At 39.5% G+C, this 26,739-nt stretch overlaps 1 protein-coding gene across 1 annotated transcript; it reads left to right on the forward strand.

Annotated features, from left to right (window-relative positions):
- Positions 1-6,932: 6,932 nt before the first annotated feature.
- HHLA2 (HERV-H LTR-associating 2) lies at positions 6,933-26,735 on the forward strand (the record flags this gene model as incomplete). Its single annotated transcript, XM_042954343.1, is given in 10 exon segments — positions 6,933-6,993; positions 22,085-22,254; positions 22,257-22,305; positions 22,308-22,424; positions 23,345-23,590; positions 23,593-23,607; positions 25,965-26,021; positions 26,275-26,386; positions 26,423-26,577; positions 26,707-26,735. Coding segments are annotated over 10 exon segments (1,011 nt in total), but the record flags the coding sequence as incomplete, so codon positions are not given.
- Between the last annotated feature and the right edge of the window lie 4 nt (positions 26,736-26,739).

Raw genomic sequence — 26,739 nt, forward strand, 5'->3', positions numbered from 1 at the left:
ACATTTAAGCTGTGCCTGGATGGGTGTTGTTTTAAGCTGTTAACTGTGTTAGTAATTTGCTATGCAGCATCGAAAATGAATACAAATGCCCACCTTTGAAAGGTAAAGGATATGCAGGTGTTCTGTCAGTCTCTCTCCATATTGTGAACTTGGAAGACTCCCCAAGGCAAGAAAGGTGCCAAGAAAGGAGGGGGATGGCAAGGACTGTAAGCAAACTGAACTTAGCTCTTGGAGTTTATTATAATCTTCCAAACTTGGAGATCTTCACCATTTCAAGGATGTGAATCATTGAGCAACAGTGCTCCCCACTAATGTCTTAGACATTGTTCTTAATGTGGTCGGTATACCACTCATAAGGGAACTTTCTGGAGTGTTTGTTAAAATATAAACTCCTGGGCCTTGCTCTAGATGACATGACTCAATTTCTATGGGGTATAGCTTAGAGATATGTATTATTTTTACAAATAATTACACAGTTTTTTATTTTGAAAATTAGAAAAAAATGTGAAGTACAGTGAATGCTTATATGCCTTTCACCAAGAATCCTCAATTGTTATTTTATCCAATTTTATTTCTCATATACATATTTATGTATAATTTTGTTGGTGAACCATTTGAAAGATACAAACATCATGACATTTTACCCCTAAGCACTTTAGTACAGATCTCCTACAAATGAAGTTATATAACCATTTACTCTTATCACATTGACGAAATGAAACATTGATGTATTATCTAATACAGCCAATATCTTCCAGTAATTCTCAAAATGCCCTTTAGATGATTACTTCTTAAGGTGTGATCCATAAACCTGTAGCTTAGGCATCACTGTATTTTGACAAGAATGCAGTGATTCATATGCACATCAGTTTGAGAAGCCCCGTAGCAATTTTTTGATGGAATGCCTAATCAAGGATCACATTACCTTTTGGTTACCAATGTTGTCTTTACTCTCCCCAGTCTTTAAACTAGAATAGTCCATGTTTTTTCTATTTTCAATTCTCTTTTTCTGCTACCTTCCACCTTCTCTCCCTTCCCTCCATCTACCCTGAATTTAGAAACTCTTCTATGATTTTGAAAGTAGCCATGGATAAACTGTGTAAAGGTTTAATGACTGCTACAAATAAGATGTAGAAAAGAAAGCGAGGTGGCAAGTGATATCACTAGGATTTGACTGAAGTTTCATGAAAGATGTACTTCTGTGGATCTTGAAATCACAGATGCTGACTGCAAGGAAAATCACTTGTGGGGATAAGCATGGTGCATTTGGGAAACTAAGTAAGTCTATCAAGTCACTAAGTCAGGAAACAAAGAACATCCTTTGAAAGGTAAGTTGTAGCTTGATTCATAAACAATCAGAAATCTTCAGTAAAAAAATAATTTCCAGACTCACAGAAAAACGTGAGTAGGCTACTTAACTGTGGAAATGAAAATTATCTCTGTTTGGTGTAACTAGTGAGTTTTAGTTTTTAAGTGTACTTCCTACCAGTCTTTATAAAAAGGGATCATTGTAAAAGCCTGACTAGCATTATAAATTTCATACAAGAACTTCCCATAACATTAAATATCAATCCAGCCCTCAAAGTCACCTCAAATAATGTACATTTCCATATCCTATTTTATTTCCCCATATTATTTTAATCTTCCCCCTATTATTGGACATTTAAGCTGCTTCCAGTTCTTCACTGTAACAAAAAACCTTGTTCATACATCTATTATATTTCTGATTATTTTCTTGTAGTAGTCCTAACAGGGTTGCTGGGGCAGAACTTAAAATAGACTCAAACTGGGGTGTGTGCCTAGCTCATATCAATTCCCTCCGAGGCTCTGGCTGTGCTATCATTCTGTCTCTGTCCCTAAATCATCTGATCCAGGAATAGAGGACCTAGATTGAAGCTGACCACCACCACCTCCCTAAAAAAGTGAAGATTTGGAATCCTGACAAAGAGAGGCAGAAAAGATAGGACCATCTCAGGTAGGGACTTGGTGCAATGCCCTCAGGTGTCTGCAGCTGGGCTTTGACATTGCACTATTCCTATTCCTTCCAGAAGCTGGTTTGTGCAACCCTTGCTTGAGTCATAAGCAATCTTAGACTTCTTTCCCCAAATCTATGTTTTGCTTGTTATTCTGAGTTCCTCTCTGTTGCTACCAAAAAAACAAAAAACAAAACAAAACAAAACATTCCAACTGATACTGATGGTTGATTGCATAGAGTTACATGTAATATACAATGATACCTAGAGAACCATAGTATTTGGAATCAGTCATTCAACCTTACCAGCTTGAGAGGCAGTGAGACACCCTGCTGTGTTCTGGGACAGAAATGTAAAAGCTCATAATAAGTGGTTGCCAAATATCTCATCAACCTCTTACCCTCATGCAACTGGACCTCTCCTTAGAGTGAATCTCCAGGTGTTTGGATAACTGTTTCTGAAATAAATAGAACAGAGGCTGATGAGGCACCCTGGTGCCACAAATTATGTAGCTGGTTCTGGTCCAAGGTCACAGTCATTAAGTGGAGGTGATATGATTCAAACCTAGGCAATCTCACTCCATAGCCTTGGTTCTTAACCACTTCTTTACACTCCCTTGCCAAATTCAGCTAAGTCTCCTTTATATGAAAGAAACTAATGCCAAATGTCTCCCAACTATAGAGATCCAGAGTTAGCAAATAAAAACACAAGATTTCCAGTTAAATCTGAATTCCAGATAACCAACGAATGATTTGCTTTAGTATAAGTATGTCCCAAATAATGCATAGGACATGTTTATAATAAAAAAAAGTATTAGCTTATCTGAATTCAGATTTAGCTAGACATCTTGTATTTTCTCTGGCAACCTGTACACGGTCCGATATCATATCTTTTTTCATTATTGCTCTCTCAGTAACAAAAATGAATTTAAATTCAGCACATACATGCCACAAAGGGTACAGTGCAGAAAACATTTCAGAGGAATTATCAGAAGTTCAGATCTGCTGAAATCATTACTACATCAATACTCCCCAGGCAGTCTCTATTCAATGAGCTAGCCTAGGCGGCCAGCTTTCATTTCAAGTTTGATGGCTTGGTTAAGTGCGAACCATTGCTGAATGCTGTCCTGCACTAAGTGACATTGAATTTCAGCCCTTCTATCATTCGGAGGCTTTCTTGCTTTCAAAGTCTGCAAGAACTAGGAACATTAGTTTGGATATATGTATGTGTCTGGCCCACCTACCTCCCATTCTGTTCTGTTACTGGGGCTCAGAAGCATCTTCTTTCCCATGAGAAAGATTACTGAGCCAGGTTGCAGAATTCTTTAAAAACACACATTGCTATCTGTTTTTGTAGGCCAGAGGAGACTGCAGAAGAGAGAGATACAGTGAAAATGGGATCCCTAAACTCAGCATAGTTAGGAGGAGTCATGCTGAAAGCAACTGATTGCAGACTCCAAGCGGGTGTGGTCAGAAATCCAAAGGCGGTGCAGTATTCAAGGCTCAGGAGAAAGTCAGACAAGCAGACATCTTTGGCTCAAATTAAACATGGAGTCTTCAGGAATTAAATTGATGAGCCAGCCTTTTTTGTTTGTTTGTTTTTTTACTTTTTTTGACATAAAAAACAAATTCCATTCTTTAATTTCCATCAGTGTTGCAATGGCTAAAGGCTAAACCAAGGAACTAGATGAGAACAAGGTGTGGATATTCACATATACATCTTTCAAGCCCTTGAAAATATCCCAGGATATGGTATTACTTTTGATCAACTATTTGGAAGGCATGGGGGAGACAAAATACTGCCATTTGGTTTTCCTACTCTTAAGTAGACTTTACAGAAGAGGTCAGGGAGCTAGTTAATTTGGGGATTCCAAAAGTTGCCAAGGATAGACATTCCTGTTATGTACTCAGAAAAAAAAAAAATGTGTCAATTATAGTCCCACAGAGACTAGTGTGAGTAAACTTAGCTGACCTACACATAGAGTCTTTCCAGGAAAATAGTATCAACTTCAATTATTCACAACAGAGGGAATTTACTGCAGGCAGCCAGTTAAAAGAGGAATTGGAAAATCAAGAAGATGATAGTGAGAAACTGGGGCACCTGGGTGGCTCAGTTGGTTAAGCATCCAACTCTTGATTTTGGCTCTGGTCATGATCTCATGGTTCATAGGATTGAGCCCCATTTCGGCCTTGTGCTGAGAGTACAGAGCCTGCTTAAGATTCTCTCTCTCCCCCTCTCTCTCTCTGCCCCTCCCCCACTCACATGTTTTCTCTCTCTCAAAATAAATAAATAAACTTAAAGAAGATAGTGAAAAACTCATGGTACAGTAGGAAGTTGCTTCTGTGATGGGAGGAGTCGATACTATGGGGTCCCAGGGATGAGGCTGCCTCATGGAAGCTGGAATCCTGGCAACTTTGCCTGTCAGGAGCTTGAGCCACAGAAAAGATGGAACTGGTGCCAGAAAAGTTGCCTAATGTATTATTTAATCAGGTGCTGATCTCCTTGTAACTTCTGTCCATATATTGTCTCCTCATTGGAAGAAATTTATGCAGTGACTGAGGCAGATCTGGATACTGAATGTGTATATAGCAAACCCTAACAGAATTGCAATAAAAGCTCCTAGACTTTGAGAAAGGTTTTGCTTTCTTTAGCAAAGGATATTCGTTTCAGAAATTGTGTCTAGGTAGATCAGATAGCATAGAGTTTATGAAGAACATACTTGAGTTTTAGAGTCTATGATCAGGGATCCAGTATCTACACCAAGTTGTGCCTTCCAGTGTTCTATTAAGCAAATACATTACATGAGAAAACTGCTTGTATACCATCAGAAGCCCATCAAGCAAGCAGTGAGAAGGAGGCTGAGCTGAACTGACTCCATCAATGCCTAGTCATGTGACTGAGAGCCTCTTGTGCAGTGAAGGCTTTCTGGTGAGCATTCACATGGAACATGAAAAAGGCAGCCATAAGAGTAGAGATGGAGGCTCTGTATAGACTCCACCACAAAGTCTTTCCCTCATCAAAGCAAACCAGGCTATGCCACAGCTGAGTGCTCACTTTGTTAGCCTTAGAGATCGGCCCACATCTCTGATGTGGCATCACACTTAACAAAGAGAAGTTGGCTCCTTGCTGAATTATATGTAATTGCTTCTGCTATAGAAGGGAATTCTATTTCCCTCTTCCACTCCCTCCTGGGCATGCCTTTGCCAGAACTACCAACTGCAGTCTTACTGAATGCTTCATACGCAATCATTATCCCACCCAAATTGGCTGTGAGGGGAGTTCCTTGATCAAAAGCAAAGAAAGAAAGGGGTTCCTGGGTAGCTCAGTCGGTTGAGCATCCGACTTCAGCCAAGGTCATGATCTTGCGGTTCACGAGTTCGAATGAGTTCGAGCCCTGCGACTGGCTCTGTGCTGACAGCTCAGATCCTGGAACCTGCTTCAGATTCTGTGTCTCCTAATCTCTCTGTCCTTCCCCAGCTCAGGCTCTGTCTCTCTATCTCTCAAAAATAAATAAAAACATTTTTAAAAAATTATAAAAAACAAAACAAAACAAAGCCATGGACTAATTCAAATGTAATTCATTATTTTATTTTTTTCTATCAATGAAGCTGCAATCCTTCTAATATGGTAGAATGGTCTCTAAAAACTTAACACTGCAATCTTCCAGGACATCTTCTACCTGATGATATAGCTACTTCACAGAAGATTGTTTAGGCTCCAAACCAATGTTCTAAATAAGGAACTATTGGGGTGCCTGGGTGGTTCTGTTGGTTAAGCTTCTGACTCTTGGTTTTAGCTCAGGTCATTATCTCATAGTTTGTGAATTTGAGCCCTGCATTGGGCTCTCCGCTGTCAGCACAGAGCCCGCTTTGGATCCTCTGTTCCCCACTCTCTCTGCTCCTACCCCACTTGTGCTCTCTCTGCCTCTCTCAAAATAAATAATTAAATTTAAAAAAATAAATAAGGAATTATCTCCCCATAGTTAGAATATGTGATCTAGGAACCATGGACTGAGGAGAGAGTGAGGTGTCTAATAATTATAACAAAGCTACTCTCAATTTTTACTCACTGTGGCTTTTAGTGTCCTTCATCTTTGTACTTGAGGGCTCGATGCAGTGGTACTTCTGAATTAGAAACTAAGACTGGTCATTGGGTTCTTCATGCCAGGAGAAAATGGCAGAAAAGTGGGATACTATATAGCTAGGGTGACTAACCATGCCTAGTAAGAATACTATGATTACTGCTGTGCAGTTAGGGATCCACTAAGTTCCTATCATATTCCTCCTTTCTTTTATGTTCTTGGTGGAAAAGGTTAGTGGGAGACCATTGTCCCTATGTAGGTAAGACCACTAAGAATGGAAGCCATTCAAGAATCAAGGTTCAGGCTACCCATCAGGGACATAGCTAAGAGACTAGCAGAAGGCAAGGAGATCACAGAATGGGCATAAATACCAGCTCTGGCTTCAGGAGAAGTGGCAGATAGAAAGAATATGGCCTGTTTCCTTGATTGTTGTGACATGACTTAGAAAAAAGCACCTTCTATCCATATTGTGTGTAAAGTGTGTTGTTGATGGTTAAGTATTCCTTTTGGACTATAGACTGAAGCAGAATTTGAGGGGGGATAAATATTATCCAAAGTAGAACTCCTCAAAGTGGGGAACTGCAGGCTGGTGCCAGTGTTTGAACTGTTTATTATTGGTTCATGATGCAAGAAGTATAGAAATAGAGTTTTTAAAATTACTCTGTTACATTGCTCTCAAGGTTTCTGTGCCTACTGTATATAATAATAAAAAAATCAAGTGCTTCATTTTATGTTTAATTTCATTTATCTAGCAATTCATCTTTATTGCATTTTCCCAGTGAATTTGTCCATGACAGATTAGAAACAAAAATTTACTGTTCCTTTACTATAGATGGTTTGAGAAATGCTGATCTTGTTGAGCAGTGTCCTTGTGAAATCTATTATTACTCCTGGATGCAGCAGCTTGTGTAACTTGGACTGCTTCCCACAGAGAAGGAGGTAAGTAAGCTTGCCATTATTCAGAGAGTATTTGGGTGTTGGTACGTGAAGGCAGCTTTGGTTGTATGGAGATGTGTATGTGTGTTGGGCAGCCAAAGGTACATGTGTAGAAATATACCAATGAGCTGACTGTACATCTTATTTTCTGTTGCTCTCTCTCCCTACCATAGCTGGCTTTTCCAAGAGTAGAAGTATGTAACCAATTCTTGGTCTCCGCAGTTCGGAAAGTAGAACTATCATATAGTTAGGTGGAAGTTGATTGGAACTGAGTCACTGTGTAACAGAACCCAAGAACCCAAGAACTGAACCCAGGCTTCCTGCTGTCAACTTTCCCAGCATTGTCTGGGCCTTTGGTGTTTTGAAGCTTGGAGATTCGTCCTTCAGTTCTGGAGTTCCCCAATGTCCTTCTATTACATTTCCTTCTTGCTTAAGTCTTAAATCTATTGCTTGTCACTACAGAAGGCCTTGCAGTTTTAAAGGCATTTGATAAATATTGCCAAATGGCTTTCCAGAAAGTTAAGTTGTAGATCAGTGTGTACTATCGCCAATGATATGTCTCTAAGCATCTTTTCCAGGACTGAATATTAAATGTGTGTGTGTGTGTGTGTGTGTGTGTGTGTGTGTGTGTGTTGTGTAGCTATTCGTCTCTCTATCTAATCTTTGTCATTCTGCTAGGTTAGAAATGAAAACTTATTTAACATTTTTTTCATATCTTTGAATATTATTGAAGGTAAATTTTGGGGAGATTAGGTGTCAGACACTTTTATATGCAAGTTATAGAAACCAGATTCAGATTAACTCAGGCAAAAAAAGAGATTTGGTTAGCACACATGAAATGGAAAGATACTGGGGTAGTCTATAGACTTGAATTAAAAAGTGTGAGAACCAAGGCCATGAGGACATGCTTATTGGCTAGCACTTCTCTCTGCTCTGGTGTACTCACCTGCTTGTTATTATACTCTCACCCTCAGCCTCTCTATGCACCCGCCACCCCCACCCTCCCAGTCCACACCCCATCCCCCCACATTGACTGATTTCTTTCTGTCAAATGGTTCTTTTCATGTGGCAGGAGTTTATTGCTGTCAGTAGTTCCACATTCTCCCAGTATGGAAGCATTAGTGGAAAAAGATCTTCTCATTTAAATTTCAGAAGTGCTTTGACCTTTCTTGGATCCCTTGTCCCCTCTTTGAATGGGTCACCAGGATTTGCCATGCCTGGATTATTAGCCTATCCTTGGTTGGAATGGTAGAGTAGGACATTGTGGCCAACACAGATTAGCAGCGCCGCTCCCCTCCAGAACAAAATGAAGTGGTGAAGAAGCATTCCTCTGAAGGCAGGGTATAGCTGGGCAGACAGAAATGTTCCCTACACATTTAGCAGAAGTTCTTGATTTTGAGGAGATTGATCACATGTTGATATGTAATGTTTAATAAAGACTAAGACAGCAATGGTATATAATTTATCATCCAACGTGGGACACTATGAAAGAAGCTACTACTAATCATTAACAGAATGCACAGTTAATCCTATTTGGAGAGCTGAGCAAGTGGAAGCAGAGAGGGCACTTGGAATTACTACACTAACTTCTTTCCTAAACTAAACATGGTTTTACAATCACTGTTGACCACTTGCTAAGAGAAAACAACTTCCTGCAATCATGGCCAAAACTGAAATGGTCAAGATTCAAAAAGGCTAAAGCTACACTGGAGGGAACCATTTGCTCCTTGATAGCTCATTCTCTGGGGAATAACCTAGGGGTCGTGAATCACTGATGTCACTTGTAAAGTTTCATAGTAGAGTAGTGGTTAATGGAAGGCCTCAAAGTCATGAGCCTGATGTAGTTTAAAGTCCTGGCTTTTCCATTCACTAACTGATGTTGAACAAGTTATTTAACCTCTCTAAACCTCAGTGTCTTCATCTTAAGATGGAAATTACAATACCTCATATGATTGTGTTTAGATTTACAATGTGTATAACATTACTATATGCTTACTAGCACTGTGATGTTAGCTGCTAATATTACCAAAAGAAGTAACAAATGCAGAAGAGAGAAAACTATAGTTTATTTTGTCTTAGCAGATAGGACCTCCTAGTAAACTTTGGTCATAAGGGTTCTTTTATCCATCTTTATTTATTTACATAGTCTTCTCTTCTGACTTGCCAATTCTCCTCACCCAAGATCCCCACAAATGTAGACAACATCCTATTTTATGGCAAGAGAGGAGTAGCTGAATGTCCCCATGTGGTTTAAGAATGTCTTTGGGTTTGTCACTTGTGTCACGGGGGTTTTTCAAAAATGATTTCAGTATTGGTAAGGGGAATCTGGTTCGCAGGATTTTTATTTTTTATTTTTTTTAAGTTTTTAAAAATATTTTATTTTATATTTGTGTGTGAGAGAGAGACAGAGAGAAAGCACAAGCAGGGGAGGGGCAGAGAAATGGAGACAGAATATGAAGCAGGTTCCAGGCTCGCTGTCAGCACAGAGCCTGATGCCAGGCTCAAACTCATGAGCAGTGAGCTCATGACCTGAACTGATGTTGCACACTTAACCAACTGAGCTACCCATGTACCTCACAGGACTTTTAAAGTCAGTATGCAGTGAGAAGGAATAGCAGTAGATATGGTCCCAGATACAGATCATGAGGTAAATGTGTTGGGAATTAGGGTCACAAGTAGCGGTAACAAGAGGGTCAAGGAATGCTGTTCAGTTTGTAGGCATGGGGAAAGATAGAAGCAGAGCTGGGCTGGGTCAGGAGAAGGGTTAAGGTCTAGAGAAAGATAAGAGGGGACAGAATTGAGACAGGAAGGAATTACCAGAAGATAGGTTGATAGAGGGGAGAGCAGATGAGAGAATGCATATTTCTCAAAGAAGGTAGCGGCTTCTCATCCTTACTCTCCGAAGATCAGCTAATGCAAGGAGAAACAGTCTACATTGCACAGTAAATTGTGCTGGGCCTGGATCTCACTGCCTTAGATGAGATCATGAACAAAGATGCCTCCTATCAGCACTGGTTAGTGTCTGTCTGTCTCCTGCCCCCTCCCCTCCCTCTCACACTTTCCCTTTCTCCCTCCTGGAATGTTTCAGTGTTTTTATTGAGCCTAGAAAACCCCCAGGAGAACCTCTAGCTATAGAAACAAGTAGAACTGAGCAGAGGCTGCCTTGCCAGGTGCATCTGGGCAGCTTGATCTGTGAGTGGCCCATTATACCCCTGTGTATGAATGAGCCACTCATTTACTCTGCTCTTTAAAGGTCTACAGACCAACTTAAAACTTTTATATTGTCTCTTCTCTAGTCTTAACTTTATAAATTCAACATTAAGCTTATGATGTTGAAGTATACATCATTGCATTATGACTTGTCAAATTCATTCATTCTACCAATATGCAAATCCTAGTTATATACTATGACATTACTTTACTACTTGATAGCCGTATTTTCAAAGGCCTTTTGAAAACAAGTGTTTACTCTTTTCTTTTCTTTGAAAGAAATAAGGACAAACAGGGACCCTGGAGAGTAAAAGCTAGCCAAACCCTTTTCTAGGTGTATAATAGAAAACCCCCATAGTAGGGGGTAGAAAAGTAGTAGAAAAGCTACTACTTCAGCTGAGCATCAGTATTTTCCATTTAATGTTGACACTAAAAAGAAAGGACTTTTAAGGTTAATGTGGTTCTGCGGTTAGAAACTTCTTCCTACAGAAAACTTAAAGCACACTAAACTTCCTACAAACGTCTAGTAGCTCATCACTGATGCTTGCTTTAGCTTCAAGATTAAAAGTGGTTTTGCCACCATTAGCAAGCAAATGAATCTCTAACTCGACCCTGTTAAAATAGGGCACCACTTCTGTCAATATTTTGTTATAGTAGGAAGAGAGACTATTTTTTTTCATTGATTTATTTATGTAGACAAAAATGGCACCTACTTCCTGTGTTAGTAGCTCTTCATCAGGGGAAAGAAGATATTTTTATTTTGTGTCACCTTGGGACATTTGGAAACACGTGAAGGCCCAAGTCACAGCAGTTTAAATATATTACTGAATTAGCAGGAAGTCTAAAGGTACAGGATCCAGAACAGGCTGGACTCAACTGTGTCATTACAAACTCTATTTTTTTTTTTTTCTGTCTTTCTGTCATCTCTGTGATCCTTGTTATGTTGACTTTTTAATCTTCTCATTTGTTTCTTCATGTCTGGGAGGTGGCTTTTGCAGATGCAGCATGAAATCAGTGCTCAGAAAGTAGAAGGAAGGGGTTGCCCTGAAATTCTGTCCTTGTAACTATCCCTCTTACACAGACACAAAAGTTGCCACAGAAGTCCTCCCAATAGACTCCTGTTTATGGTCCATTGCCCAAAACAGTGTGGAAAAAAAAATTTTTTTCTGCAGTTTGATTTCAGTAGTTCCTTTTAGAGACAGAGAAGTACAAGGGGCTTGGCCACACTTTCCTATTTCCATTAGGCTCAGAGTTAGAAGGAGGGAAAGGCAGATGTACAGGCATTATAATTGGGTTTCCAGACTCAAGAGGTGTGGAAACATGGTTAGTTGCTGGGCTCTCCATTTCCAGGAAAGTTGGGAAGTTCTGATTGGGTTCCAGCTCTTTGAAGTGGTCACTACCCCAGCTTCTCCTTCCCCAAATGTGGAGGACTCCCCCTCCTGCACTGAGCCAGTGTGGCCATCTCATTTACCCTTTCTGGACCTTCTGTGTTCTGTTAGCTAGAGGTGGTCACGTCTTGCCCAGGGCTGGCCAGAGAAGGAGTTCTGCTAGCAAAGAAAAAGGGAAATGGTGCCAGTGTCTGTCACGGTGTCCCTTTCACATTTTCTCTATTTCACACTATTTAGTTTGCTTTTAAATGGTTTCCTGCCACATTTACTTCATTGATGCTTACAGGCTGGCTCCTTTTATTTATCTGCTACAATTCCACTGGTGGGATCTTTCTGAAAGACAAATCTGACTTCATCATTAGGTTTCTATTTCCTTACTGTGGCTTACAAGAGTGGTTATGATCTGGCCTTTGCACACACCTTTCCAGCATTTTTCCTTCCACACGGCCTGCTTTGTTATTGTGTTCTCTTGTGGCTGTATCTTTGTTCTATTGTCTGCCTAGAAAATATCTTCCCTCCTCACTTCCCTCTACTCCTTCTCACAGGACAGCTTCTTCTTGCCCTTCAAAACTTAATGCTTTGGGAAGCTTTCCTTAACACCCTGCCCTCACTAAGCTCAAGAACTTTCTTCTGTCCTTCTGTAGCACCTCAGAGAGTTCTTATTGCTGCCTGTATCTCTGTATTATGATTTATTTGTTTATATAATCCATCTATCTTTGGTACCAGATTGAGCTTTGTGACATTAGGGACTGTCTGACTCATCCCTGAATAGCCTGTGACCCATAGGAGATGCTCAAATTGTAGGTTTTCAATGGCAGAAAAGACAGTTAAGCTTGGTGGACAACAGAGTGGGGGGAACAGTACAAAGGATGATCTAATCCTGTTTCCTAGGAGGTCGGGATAAACTTGAGGTATCTCATTTTCTCTTGTTTCTCAGAGCTTTAACATTGTCAGACACTAGGAATGGATTGGGAGTAGAACATAGGGACGGAGCAACGGAGTTTTATGAACAAGGGTTTATTTGGCGGAATGAACTCTGAACTATATAGAAAACTCACTGATAAAAAGCCAATTTCACAACCACTGTACTTTGCGAATGACCCACTAAACTGTGTATGTAGACCTAGGCCCTGGTCCTCCCTGTCTTGTGCACCAGCTAGTTGAGTTAGCTACATCTTTAAATTCTAAGGACTGATAGCTGGTAATTCAGGTGCACATAGGCAGTCCTTTATAAAGCATCACTTGATAAAAGCCCTAAGCAATCTACACAGCTAGGAATAAATCTTGTAAGGATTGTTTTGCCTAATCGTTTTTACACCAAATCCTTGATTCTAATATTCCGTTACAGGTCACTCAACCCCAGTACCTTGATATGTAGGGACAAGAAAGTTTCTTTACTTCTGGATTTGAAAGGAAAACATGGGGATTGAGTCAAAATGGCTAATCTCATACTGAGAATGATGAATATTGAATATGTCACTTACCATACAATAGACATTTAAGTATAGCAACCGTGACCACTGTAGGATGGAATTATGATACCAGAATTGGGTGATAAACCTAAACCAACCTTAGGAAGGAGGGATCCTTTGACCCCCCCCCCACCCCCCACCCCAACCCTCCTAGGTACTACTGCTGCCTCTGTGTTACAGATTCTTTGTCTCACATTGTCTGTGGGGATTGGACACCAGAGTCATGTCATTACTTTCCTTAAAATCCTTACATCTGACACAATCAGGCCCCGTAGTTGGTCTAGTTAAAAAAACAAACAAATAAAACCAAAAAAAAAAAGTTCAGTATCCAAATGATATATTTTTAATGTTTTAAAAATTGAAATAACAGGTGTCCATCTACTTTCTAGTTTTGTTTTGTTTTGAGTGGAGGGGGTCAAGGCCTTGTTCTGCGTGTGGAGCACTGTGTGATTTTCTGTGTTACCTTTCTTCCACAAACTTAGTAGGGCACCATCTAGTATTTCCAATTATCATTTCTTGAAAATGGCCAAAGAACTTTGTACTCAGATTGTTACAGAAGAGTTCAGCTCCTTCTGGATCTTTACAGTTTGACTATTGTGTCTCCAGCACCTAATCTGATAGCAGAATTTTCTTCTCTCCTATTTTGTGACTTGCTTTTATTTAGCCTTTTCGCAGAGGGTTCATCTTCTTCAGTTTAGCTCTTGGAGAAACCCTGGGTTTGTCTTGTCCTTGCATTTAATCAATTAACATTTAAATTATTTAGTGATGATAATGCACTGAACTGGCAGGAGGAGAAGTGTACAGAAACAGCAGACTGGCTTCTCTGGGGCATTTGGCATGCCACGGCCATCTATCTGTGTGTTTTATAGAGGGAGAGCTGACTGTTTTCAAGCAGTCCTTGGCCTTACATCTGCACATGTTCAAAACTCACTTCACTTAATGCAGTCTCATTCAACTGTTTACTACCTTTGTGTGCTCAACAAAATGCCCGCCAGTCTGTCTTTTCAACCCTGGCATTTTCTTTTGTCTATTGCGTGGCTTTGCAGCATTCTTGCTTTAAAAGAAAAAGAAAACAAAAACAACAACAACAAAAAACAACACTCTGTCCAGCTATATTCTTTCTTATATAGAGCACTATTGAGGAGGATTATATAATCAACCCTTTTGGCAGGAGGAAGCATTTTGTGATAGGAGTCTGAAGTGGAGAATGGCCCTTGGAGGCATAGTACTGCCCCTCCCATTCACGTTCTTTGTCTCAGGCTCTGCTTCCAGGGGACCAACCCCACCAGAGATGGGGATTTGTGGAGTGTTTCCAGGAGGAAAGTGTGAAGAAGTGTGGGAGCAGGATGGGGCAGGAAAAGGAGCTGAGCAGGGATGTGGCTTCAGGTGAAGGCTCAGCCTCATTTGCTGGGAGGCTCTGGACCACAGAATGTTTCTTGCCTTGAAGCCACCACTGGGGCAGGGAGTAGGGAAAGAATGTAACTCCCAGAACCACAGATTTCATCACCTGAGGGCAATCCTCTGAAGAAGGTGGCAGTAGCTGAGCAATGTGTGCATGAAACCTGAACTAGAAGTGATCATAGGGGATCTGGGCAGGAGATTAATGGTCTGCTAATATACAAAATATCCGATATTAAATGTGTGGCATTTCTAAAATAGTGACTTAAAAAAAATTTTTTAAGGTTTAGTTTTGAGAGAGGGAGACACAGAGAGCGTGAGTGAGGGAGGAGCAGAGGGAGACACAGAATCTGAAGCGGACTCCAGGCTCCGAGCTGTCAGCACAGAGTTGGACGCAGGGCTCTAACTCACAAACAGTGAGATCATGACCTGAGCCGAAGTCAGATGCCCAACAGACTGAGCCACCCAGGTGCCCCCAAATAGCAACTTTTATTGGACCCGAGTTATGAACCTTCCTAGGTTTTCTTGGCTTTACCTATTTTCTGGGCTCTCCACTCGTTGCACAAAGAGAGCCTCCACTCTAACATCACTGCCCCATTTCTAAATGTCAGCAGCTGTATCTACCTTCCCGGGGGAAGGCTAACTTCTGTATGCCCACCACTGTACCCACCACAGTGGGAGTTTCAACAACCACAGTCCAGACGTGAGTCTCCAGGGGAAACTCACAGAAGCTGCGGTTTCCCCTGCCCTGTGTTCCCAGACTCAGTGAGGTATGACGTCTGGCTTCCTTAGTGGCTGTCCTGAGGGACCAGGTGCACAACCAGAAGGAACATGGGAGTGAAAACCTCATGGGAAAACCCATAAGTGAGTTCCTTTTCTTCTTCTTCTCTGATGGATTGTTCTGAGGTGCTGTGATTCTGTAGAGGATGCCTGGAGATTGTCCCTTGTGACTGAGCAAGTGGCTCTGTTTTCTGTTCTCAAGCTGTGGTCAGCAAGACAAGACAAGCAAGACAACTGTCACCCCCTATCTACCTTCCCTTCTTTCTAGTTTCACCTCCCTTTTCCTTCAGTCTTCCTGGCCTGCCACTGCCCCTCCACACCTCCCCCCAAATGTACTAGTGTGCACCTTAACCCAGTTACAGAGACCTACTCCTCCATCCACAAAAACAACAAAACAGAAACCTAAACAGAGCCTGAAACCAAGCACCCCTAGAGATTCAGTTTCAACCCAATGTATCCTCAAGGGGTGGATTTTCATTGTAAAACATCAGGGGAGGTTTTTTTGAGTAAAGAGTGGGTAATACTAAAATTGTTCTTTTGTTCTTGGTCCATCTTAACAAAGTCAATCCTATTAAAATCTAAGTGGATGCTAAGGAGAAATCCCTAGGATGCTACAAAGAGTTTCTTTTTGTTATGACTTTCATAAATTGGCTCAGAGCCAAGAGCACTTTGAAGAGGCATTGAATTTAAAACCAATGCTGAGGAGTCTGTAGCACCCTGGAAGCGGCTTTTCCTGAAGGAATTCGTGAAGGGAACTGGCACAATGCAAGGGATGTAAAACATTCCTGTTTTTAAAAAAAAAAAAAAAAAAAAGAGCATTGGCTTGCCATGTGGCTCAGGTCCTATTTAGGCCAGCAGTTATGAGGCCAGGACTGGTCTTGAGTGTTACTGATGTGCAGGCTAGAGAGTCTGGCCTGAACACAAGTGAAGTTTGTCATTGTTGTCACAGTGCTGATGGCTGCAGTCAGTGTGGTCTGTAGCTGTCAAGATGGGTACAGGGGTAGTCGCTCCATTCTCTTTGTTTTATGCTTGTAGAATGGCTTCAATTTTCTCTTCTGTCTGATTAGTCTTAGCATCTGGATTTCTTTTTGCCATGTTCCATTACAGAGGCTGCCTCTTTTTGCCATTCTCCCCCACATCTGGAATCCAGCCAAAACGTACCAGAACAAGATGCTTCTAACATTTGAGCCCTTTTGTAAGGATGCTGATTGCAACTTGGGTGACTTCAGTTTAATCCAAGGTGGAAGATTTCTGCTGCTTTTGGGGAAGGAAATAAATGTCTAAAAATAAAACTTGGGCATAAAAATAGGGCCAGATACTCATTAACTCCCTCACTTAGCTGAATGCTGAAATTATTTCAACAGAGCTAAATCAAGCATTTGTGTAGAAGGGGTTGAGTATGTTTTCTTTTTTTATTCATAGTACTTTATCTTAATGATAAATGGGTTACTGTCATTGTCATTTTATGCAAAAAGCATGAATTTAATAATTTTCAAGAGCCTAATTCTCAGCTCATGCTGACCCTTGAAGTGGAGGATTAGTGTTCACAGGGTTTTGAGAATGTATGTTGTGGGCTCTTATGGAAGAGGCTGGAGGGGCAGGCAGGGCTAGGAGCCAGAGTACACAAGGCTTGGTGGGCTAGGGTTAAAAATTTGGATCCAAGTATGGCAGGAAGCCACTGGAGAGATTTAATTAGGAGGATATCATAGAATGATTTATATTTTAAAAATATGACTCTTGGCTGCTGCATTGACAGTGGATTGTAAGGAGTAACCAGGCAGATATTTTAGATATCCAGGTAAGAGAGGATAGTGACTTTGGAAGAGCTAGTAATAGCAGAGTTGGGTAAGTGCACAGATAATGGAGATTTATCGAATCCAATAGCAAAAAAAAACAACAACAACAAAAACCAAAAACCAAAAAACAAACAAAAAAACAAGACTGGTAGCACTTTTGGGTAATTTTGTTGTCTTGTTCGGGCTGAGGCAGGGAGCAATGGTAAAGGGAATGAGGCAAAAGTCAAGGGCTCATGTTGATTCTGTGCTGCCTATAAGTCATCTGTCAAATGGGCAGCTGAATATATGACCTTGATTCAGTAGATGAGTTTGAAAATCCTTCACATACAGATGACATTCAGAGCCATGGAATAGAAGAACTCACCTAGGGAGAGAGTGTAAAGAAAGTATAAGACTTGAGAACTTTCCATATTTTCACATAAATTGGGAAAGCAGAGGAGGAGGAGCAGTGAGGAAGGAAGAACCAGGAAAAAGAGTTGGGCTGGAAACAAGCAAAGAATCTTCCAGGAGGGAGGTAACTGCCAATTATGTTGAATGCTGCTCTAAGATTGGATAAGATGAGGACAAATTATATCCACTGTTTTTGGCAACATGGAAGCCTTTGGAGACACTGGTAGGGGCAGTTTATGGCATGTCACACAGACAGAGGCCAGAGTGGATTGAGGAGAGACAGCAAAGGGGAAATGAGGGTGGCTCTTTAAACAATTATTTCAAGAAGTTAATAAGAGCTAAGAAATAGGTAGGTAGCTAATCAAGAGCCAGAGGAGAATACAATGGTCTTTTTTAATGTTCTTACGATAGAGCTTATTGGGGTATTTATACTCATGGTATTGATCTAATGAAGAGAGAGAACCTAATGATACAGTAAAGGAGGGGATATAATTGTAGGGACAAATTTCTTGAATGTAAAAAAATATGAGATACAGAGCAAAAGTGAAGGCTTTGGCTTTGTATAAGAGGAGAAGGGGGGACAGAAAGAGAAGACACAGCTCTTAATGGGTTGGTTGAATTGATGTAGGGGGTGAGGGAGTATCCATAATAAATTATAATTCACGAAGCCAGAGCATCAGCTGAAAGAGACATGGGGAAAAAGGGATGTTGGAAATTTGCAGAAAAGGTAGCAAATATTGGAGTCATTATAAAGAATGAGAAAGTGAATCCAAAGAGAGTGGACATAGAATGTCCCAAAGTTACATTAAGCAAGGTGGATTTGAGTTAATTATTACTTGGAAAGCAATAATTCTTAATTCTTTTTTTTTAAGTAGCCTATAAAGGTAAAAAATATTATTACATATTTACATATGCTCATGCAGAAAATGAGTTTAGTGATTACTTGTAATCTTAGTATTCAGAAATAATCATTGTGCTACATCTTTTCATACATTATACATGCAAATACATCTACAGGAAAAATATACAAAGGCCTTCTTTTCTTTTTTTTTTTTTTTTTAATGTTTATTCATTTTGAGAGAGACAGCAGGAGAGGAGCAGAGAGAGAGAGATAATACCAAGCAGGCTCTGCACTGTCAGCACAGAGCCCCACCTGGGGCTTCATGCAGGGCTTGAACTCATGAACTGTGAGATCATGAGCTGGGGAAATCAAGAATCAGACGCTTAACTGACTGACCCACCCAGGTCCCCTAAAGGTCTTATTTTCATAACTAATTCTATTTTACAAGTTTTTGCTTTGCCAAACATCTTATCTATTGCTCTAAGCTATTGGAGTGATAACTTTGTCATATAGTAAATATATTGTTTATTTGTATCTTAATATGTTCTTGTTGCTTTTCCAATTTTTATTTAGATCTATCTATATAAAAATTGTATAGTCCTGTTTAAAAAAGGCCCACATCTTAGTCTGTATATATGATTATTTTATTCTAGAATTTAAAATGCAAAGATGAAACTATAAATTATTCTATCAGGTTTTATTTTGATGTGATGAAGGAGTCAAATTATTTTTTAATTTATTTTGAGAGAGAGACTGAGAGAACACACACAAACAGGGGAGGGGCAGAGAGGAGAGACAGAATCCCAAGCAGGCTCTGTGCCATCAGCACACAGCCCCATGCAGGGCTCAAACCCACAAATCTGTAAGATCATGACCTGAGCTGAGATCAAGAGTTGGACACCCAACCGACTGTACCACCCAGGTACCCCTGAATTGTATTTTTTAGAATAGTTTTAATTATTCTTTTTTTAAAACAAAGTTTACTTATTTTTGAGAGAGAGAGAGGGAGAGAGAAAGCAGGGGAGGGGCAGAGAGAGGGAGACACAGAATCTGAAGCAGGCTCCAGGCTTTGAGCTTTCAGCACAGAGTCCAAAGCGGGGTGAGTCCAACTCACCAGCAGTGATCATGACCTGGGCTGAAGTCGGACACCTAACTGAGTGAGCCACCCAGGTTCCCCTAGAATAGTTTTAATTATTCTTAAAGCTCATACCCTACAACAAATTTATGACACAGCTTTTTTAATAGTATGACTCCCAAATGATTTCTTTAAAATTTTCCTTTAGAGGTTTTTTAAAACTAATTATATGCTATTCTTTAAACAAGCTATTTTTTAAAGAGTAAAAATGATCTATAATCCTATCACCAGAGAAAATCAGTTATATTTTACTTACTTGAATTATATTGTATGTAAACACTTTGCCATCTATATTTTCTTGTGTTTTGTACTTTTTGAAACATTCATTGTAAACCATGATTTTAATGACTGCCTTATGATCTATACTATTATTTTAAGAATGTTTCTAGATTTTGTTTTGTTTTCGTGTGTTATTATATTTTATTTTATTATTATTTTTTCTTTTTTTAATGTTTATTTTTGAAAGAGAGAGAGGGAGGCACAGAATCTGAAGCAGGCTCCAGGCTTTGAGCTGTTAGCACAGAGCCTGATTGCATGGTTCGAACTCATGAGTGGTGAGATCATGACCTGAGCCAAAGTCAGACCCTTAACCGACTGAGCCACACAGGCACCCCTGTTTTTGTATGTGATTATAAACAATACCATAGTTAACATCATTGGCATTAATGCTTAACTGAATTTGTTTTTAGCATTTTTACTGTAAAAGCAATGCATATCCATGTAGAAAGCTTTAAACATAACAAAAACTGTTATCCAGAGAACCACTGTTGACCATATACCAAATCTTTATTCACTCAACGGCCATTTCTCAGTGCCTACTATATGGTAGGCACTGCTTTAGATGTGATATCTGCTCTGCAGAGTTAACATCCTAGTGTGTATTTAGTGACAAGTCTGTCTCCTATGTGCAGAAATGGGTGTGCTTTTAAAAAGGGATTATGCTACTTACAAGTTACATTGTAATCTGATTTTTCTCCTACAAAATTAGGAACTTCTTTCCACACCATTGAACCAACTATTACAATATCATCTTTAATGGCTGCAGAAGACTGATTTGTATGGATGTACCGTAGTTTATTTAACTGATCTCCGATAGTCAGACGCCTTCTTTTCCTATTCCTGCTGGCATTTGAAATCCCTAACATGCATATTTTGCTTGTCTTTGATAGTGTAATTAGTATGACCTCCACGAGACATGAAGGCACAGGCAGTGCTCTCTGTCATCCTCATCCTTGTACCACCTCTAAGTGGATTTCACGGTGAGTTCCTTTATAATGTAACCAAGTGTTAGTTATTTGTACAACTAGATAGGAACGTGAGCACACAATGCAAGGTGATGGTTTCCTCTGTTGCCATAGCGTTGTGAACCTTTCTAAAAGATCACTTAAAGAGAAATAGGAAACAGACTGGAGATCCTGGATGAAGATTAAAAATGATATTTTCTCCTGTCTACTCTAAGGCTTTTTCTGTTATCTGCTACCAGATATAAAATCACTAGAAAGGCAAGTTTGATTGACTGATGATTGATTTTTTTTTTCAAGGGTAAGCTTGGTACTTAGCACTTAACAGCAGGCATTATCCACTTTTCTTGGTCCTGTCATGGGCATTTTTAAATTATCCAGTGAAATATTAGAGGTGTTTAGTAGAACAATTTGGGAGGTTGACATAAACCACTCCTTTTCTTTCCCATCTTTCCATGTCTTTCTCTCAGCATAATACCACCACATCCCTCTAGCTCTTTGTACAGAAATAAACTAAATCTGAGGGAGAGAAGTGGGACATAGCAGAGTAGAAGGAGCCCCAGGGAAGGCAGAGGAAAAAGACTGTGACAACGCCACATGAGCACTCAATTCTCCTGTCTTGGGTAGTCTTGGCCAAGGTCCAAAGGAGTTTACTCCATTGTCTTTACAGCCCTAATTTCCTAAAATCCATAGATAGGGTACACGATCTACCTACAATGTTTTGTGAATTAGTCAAAGAAGCTGGATGCTACCTTCAACGATTATGAAATGGCTAAATATATTTTCTTTACGAAAACCTTGCTTGTTTTTCTGAATCCATCTGCTTTTCAAAGTCAACTTCTGAAATTAATAGTAAAAAACTATATGTATAAATATATAGCTCAGGATGATTGGACTTCCACATTTATATCTAGGACGCTATTCCTTAGGTACATTTCATTTGACACATATGACATCCTGAGAGGTGCCCTAAAGCCAAAATAAATGAGTCCCTTCATTTCCCCTTTTGGACCCCTCCTGCCCATGTGCTCCCTTGCTTGAGATTAAGGTCTGCATATTCCTAACAGATTTCCAAATCCAGCATTGTCTTCTACACACTCCAAATATTTCCTAATGAAACCAAGTTAAGTTTGTTCTATTTGTCTAGGGCCTGCTGACTCTAGCTAGCTGAATAAATGGTTTTGTTGTTATTGTAGTAGGTATTAGAAGTAAATGGGTTCATGAAATAAAAGTCAACAGGACTCTTGCATATATAATATACAATTGCAGAAACTCTAACACTAGCTTTGTGACTCGTTTCTAGTAATCAGACTAGCAAGGTTTTTGATGGTATTGTCTTAATTGGCAGGCTGCTGACCTAGGATAATTCTTCTAGGTGGTTCTGATATAGCCCTTGATAAGCACCCATCGCTAATTCTCCTCATAACTGCTCTTGATTTTTAGTTATATTGCTTTTGTCTTCCTCAAACCTTGATAATATTGAGGAGAAGCAAATTGCCATTGGAGGACTTGGTGAAGATGTAATTCTCCCTCGCTTATTTAAGAGTGCGCCTGAAGTAGTAGTTCATTGGAAGAATCAAGAGAGCTATGTGCACTCATACTACAAAGACCATGACTGGAAAGGCAAGATCACAGATACACAAACAGGACATCCCTCTTTCATAGTGAAATGGAAATGCCTCCTTATCATTTAGAAGATTATGCCTTCCGGATAAAGGAATTTACATATGCTATGTGGGAACAGCATCTAGAAACATAAACAAAGTGGTACTAAAGGTGGGAGGTAAGTATGCATGGAAGGTTTTATAAAACATAGCAATAATGTCATTCCATGTTTTTCTAAAATATCTCTTTCTTAATTGAATATGCTATGGACTACCTTGCAAGCCAATACAAATCTACCTCATGTTTTAAATGCATGGTATCTCATAGTATAGACATGCTATAACTGATACATCCATTCCTCTACTGGTAGATATTCCAGTGTTTTACATGACAGGTGTTGTGATGAGCGTTCTTGTATTTAATAGTGGGAAATGATTTGAAAGAAAAAGTATCAGAAAATTTTAATATATTACTTTGACCCGTTAGTCTTATTAGCATTTAATAGTATCAATCTTAATTTCTGCCCATATGCTATCTTTTAAAATGTTGAATTACTGGCTTAATTTTTGTTTTTTAAGTTTAATATTGTATGCTTTCCTCCTGTCTATATTAACTATATTTATTTATTGGGGGGAGGGGCATTTTCTAGCAGGTTGTTTTATCCAGCGCTTGTTTCTTTTCCCTCTGTCTCATTTAGCTGCTTCAGATCTTGACTCAGAAATCCAAGAATCATGTGTTAACAAAGAATCAAACAGGCTCTGGGTTATTACCTGAAGAGGGCATAGTGCTGCATGAGCTCTAGTTTATATTGGTTGCTCACTGAGGTCATTAGATTTCTATCTAGAATTCTTGCTAGAGAACGAAGATTGCTAGTTGCTAAGTATCTGCACATGCTTTTTTCTTTCACTTGTAGATAACCAGACTGTATCTTAAGTTTCTACAGAGTTTTTGTTTTGTTTTTCCTTTCGTAACTGCCAAGTTTTTCTCATAAAGCTTAGCTTTTCATTTTATGGGTATTAAAATAATAAGTGTTCTGCACAGATGACTTAAAAAGAAACTAATGCCAGTCCCTCACATGCCCTTCTTTCTCCCTCCTAGCTTTCATCACACCTGTGATAAAGTATGAAAAGAGGAACAGAGATAGCTTCTTAATATGCAGTGTGTGAAGTGTTTATCTTTATCCACTTATCACATGGAAAATGGACAATACACCCACCTCTGAAAACAATATGGAAGAAACTGAGTCTTTGGGTTTTTATATAAATAGTATGATAAATATTACAGGATCAAATTTATCTTATGAATGTGCTACTGAAAACTCATTGCCGAAACAAACATGGACTGGGGATTGACAATGAAAGGTAGGCTCCATGGGGCTTTCTGTGTGCATGTGCTATGTCAGAGTTTGGGAGGGAATTAGGATTGATTTACAGGGAAAGAAGAGAGCACAAAAGAAAGAAAATGTATCTGCACCAGTTAGAGGACCAAAACAACAGTCCTAGGTCTGATATATACTGGCTTTGTTATCTTAAGCAACCATTTTTAGCTCTAAGCACTAGCTCCACATTGGTAAAACAGAAGTAATTCTACCTGTTAGGTGTTTGTGTTGAAGGAAAACATTTTTTAAATGGAAAGTAGCAAATATACTCATGAATATTATATTTCTCTATGATTTGTCCTCTAAATAGGATTTCCTACCTGCATTGCACCTCAAAAGATGAGAGGATACTTGCCTATTAAGTTACAATCTGTGATGGTTGCCATTCTTTCCACTAAACAAAAATTAATTAGTATTGCCTCTGTTTATTCTCTTTACATAGTATTATCCTATTAAGCTTTATCAACAGCACTATCATAGCGTGAACAGTTCTTGATACTCTTTCCTCTTATTTGAAAAAATCTAAATTTTGACCAATCTCTAAATCTACTATAATCTACTCTAATAACCTACTATTTAAGAGAAAGAGAAATTAATTTGATATTTCTTATCCAATTCTAAGGAAAAATGTTTTATATTTTAGAAGCAAAGCAAAATTTCTTTAGTAAATCTCCATTATATGGAGAAGGTAGAGGTTAGCTGCTCTCCTTTTTGGGCTTCTTTCCTGAGTCGCGTATTCTCAAAGTGCTTGCCAAGAAGACCCTGAATTATGAGTGATTCACCAACTTTACATAATTTCAGCATTGAAGGCAGGGACACCCAGTATTCACTTTTCCAGGCAGTAATGGGAATATGGAAAAGTGTTGAAAATGTTGATGTTAAATTGTAAATACTTTCTATGGAAAATTGTATTTTCTCACATTTATTCAGAATTGAGTATGCAGAAGCATCTACAGTTTCTTAAGCTCAGTGCTATTTCCTCTTGTTGAGGATTTTTTATCTGCCAAGTTTGTTGCTCTCAGACTGTGAACTTAAGAATGGGGGCTTCTGGGTGGCTCAGTCGGTTAAGCATCTAACTTCGGCTCAGGTCATGATCTCACGGTTCGTGGGTTTGAGCCCCGCATCAGGTTCTGTACTGAATGCTTGCTCAGAGCCTGGAGCCTGCTTCAGATTCTGTGTCCCCTCTCTCTGCCCCTCCCTGCTAGCACTCTGTCTTATTCTCTCAAAAAGAAATGAATGTAATTTAAAAAAATTAAAAAAAAAAAAGAATGTGGACTCTTACTCATTTCTGAATCCACAGCATCTAGTAAAAACATGTAAAAATTAAACTAGGAAGACAGCATAGCAAAGGGAGCAATTAATTGTTTACTATGATTGGATATAAATGGCGTTGTTAGAGAATATATGCTTAAGGAGTTTGCATAGGGCAGAAGTTTAAAAGAAAATTAGGAATTTCCAGAGGACATAGGCATTCCAGGTTAAAAACCACAAAAGCACAAAGGAGTAAATATTGCCTGAATTTGTAGAAGTATAAGTGGTTGAGGGTAAAGCTAAAGTAGCAAGAGATAAGCCTGGAGAGGGAGGCAAAATCAGATGAAAGGCCTTGGTCTTGCTAAGTAGCTTGACCAGGGTCCCGGAGGAAGGAAGTGTGGAGCCAAAGAAGGATTTGAGGCATCAAAGAGACCCAGATTTGCATTTTAGATGGCTCACTTTGGCATCAGTCTCTTGCAGGTGGAGTGTGAAGTCTAGAGCCTAGGGAGAGAATTCATGGTAATCCACAGAGGTCAGCTACCAAACTGCAGAATAGGAAGGACAAGATGCAGCTAGATTGGAGGGGCAAACCGAGCACACCTAGCATAGTCTCTGCTCTAACAGAGCTCAGCCCAGTGGGGGCTTACCTCCACATAGCTGGAAATATACTATTAATGTGCAGGAAAAGGGACTTTGTGCAGAAAGAGCAATTAAGAAGTGGTTGAGACCACACAAGTAACAGAGACTACTAGGGAGTAGATAGTGACAAGAGGGGAGTTCTGGGGAATACCAGCATTTTAGGTGTCAACAGAACATTGAGTTTGAAAGGCTGGTGGCAACATTCTTGAGTGCTCACTATAGGGCTATAGGAGTTGGAAACAAGGAGAGAAACCTTGCTAGCTGGCCCAGGTTTAGGTCTCCTCAAAAGTCTAAACTTAACCTTGGGAAGTGTTAAACTGTGGTAGCACAGCTTTTCTTCCAAGAAATGCATTTCCAAAGATCTTTCTCAAAGCATTTCTAAGTGTAACTTAGAAAATTCATTTGAAAATTGTATTTTCATTGATGTTTCCTTTTCTATCCTGTTATTAGATGACCTTCATAAAATGCAGGGTGAAAATGTTGCACTCTCATGTAAACTTGTGAACAGTATTTTTTTTTTTTTTTTTTACTGAACCAAGATTTCTTTTTTTTTATTTAAAAAAAATTTTTTTTTAACGTTTATTTTTGAGACTTGGAGAGACAGAGTATGAATGGGGGAGGGTCAGAGAGAGAGAGGGAGACACAGAATCTGAAACAGGCTCCAGGTTCTGAGCTGTCAGCACAGAGCCCGATGCGGGGCTTGAACTCACGAACCGCGAGATCATGACCTAAGCCAAAGTCGGACGCTTAACCGACTGAGCCACCCAGGTGCCCCTGAACCAAGATTTCATAGTCACTTGGTCCAAAGTGGAAAAGGAGACCTCCTCCATCCTGGCTCACTTTCTGAGCTCCTCACAAGATAACAACTATCAGTGAACCCTGATTTTCATGGAACAAAGACCTATCAGTGAACCCTGACTTTCATGGAACAAAGACCTAAAAAAACAAAGTGACTTCTCTTTGACTTTGAAGGATCTTAGTCTTTCAGACAGTGGGGAATACTTAGGCAATATTTCTTCAAGCAAATATAGCTTACTCACCATCCAAATGCTGCATGTTGTAGGTAAGTTACAAGTAGGGTTGGGTAACAGATTTTGGCTATAGTAATAGAGATTGTGAATATCAAACAGGGAAATTAGGTTGGCATTTAAAGAATAATTTTGATAAGTATTCTTGAAAATGTTATCTATAGGGATACTTCTGGCCAAGATACTTCTTTAAAACT

This window comes from Panthera leo, chromosome C2 (genome assembly GCF_018350215.1).
Source record: "Panthera leo isolate Ple1 chromosome C2, P.leo_Ple1_pat1.1, whole genome shotgun sequence".
Taxonomy (NCBI): domain Eukaryota; kingdom Metazoa; phylum Chordata; class Mammalia; order Carnivora; family Felidae; genus Panthera; species Panthera leo.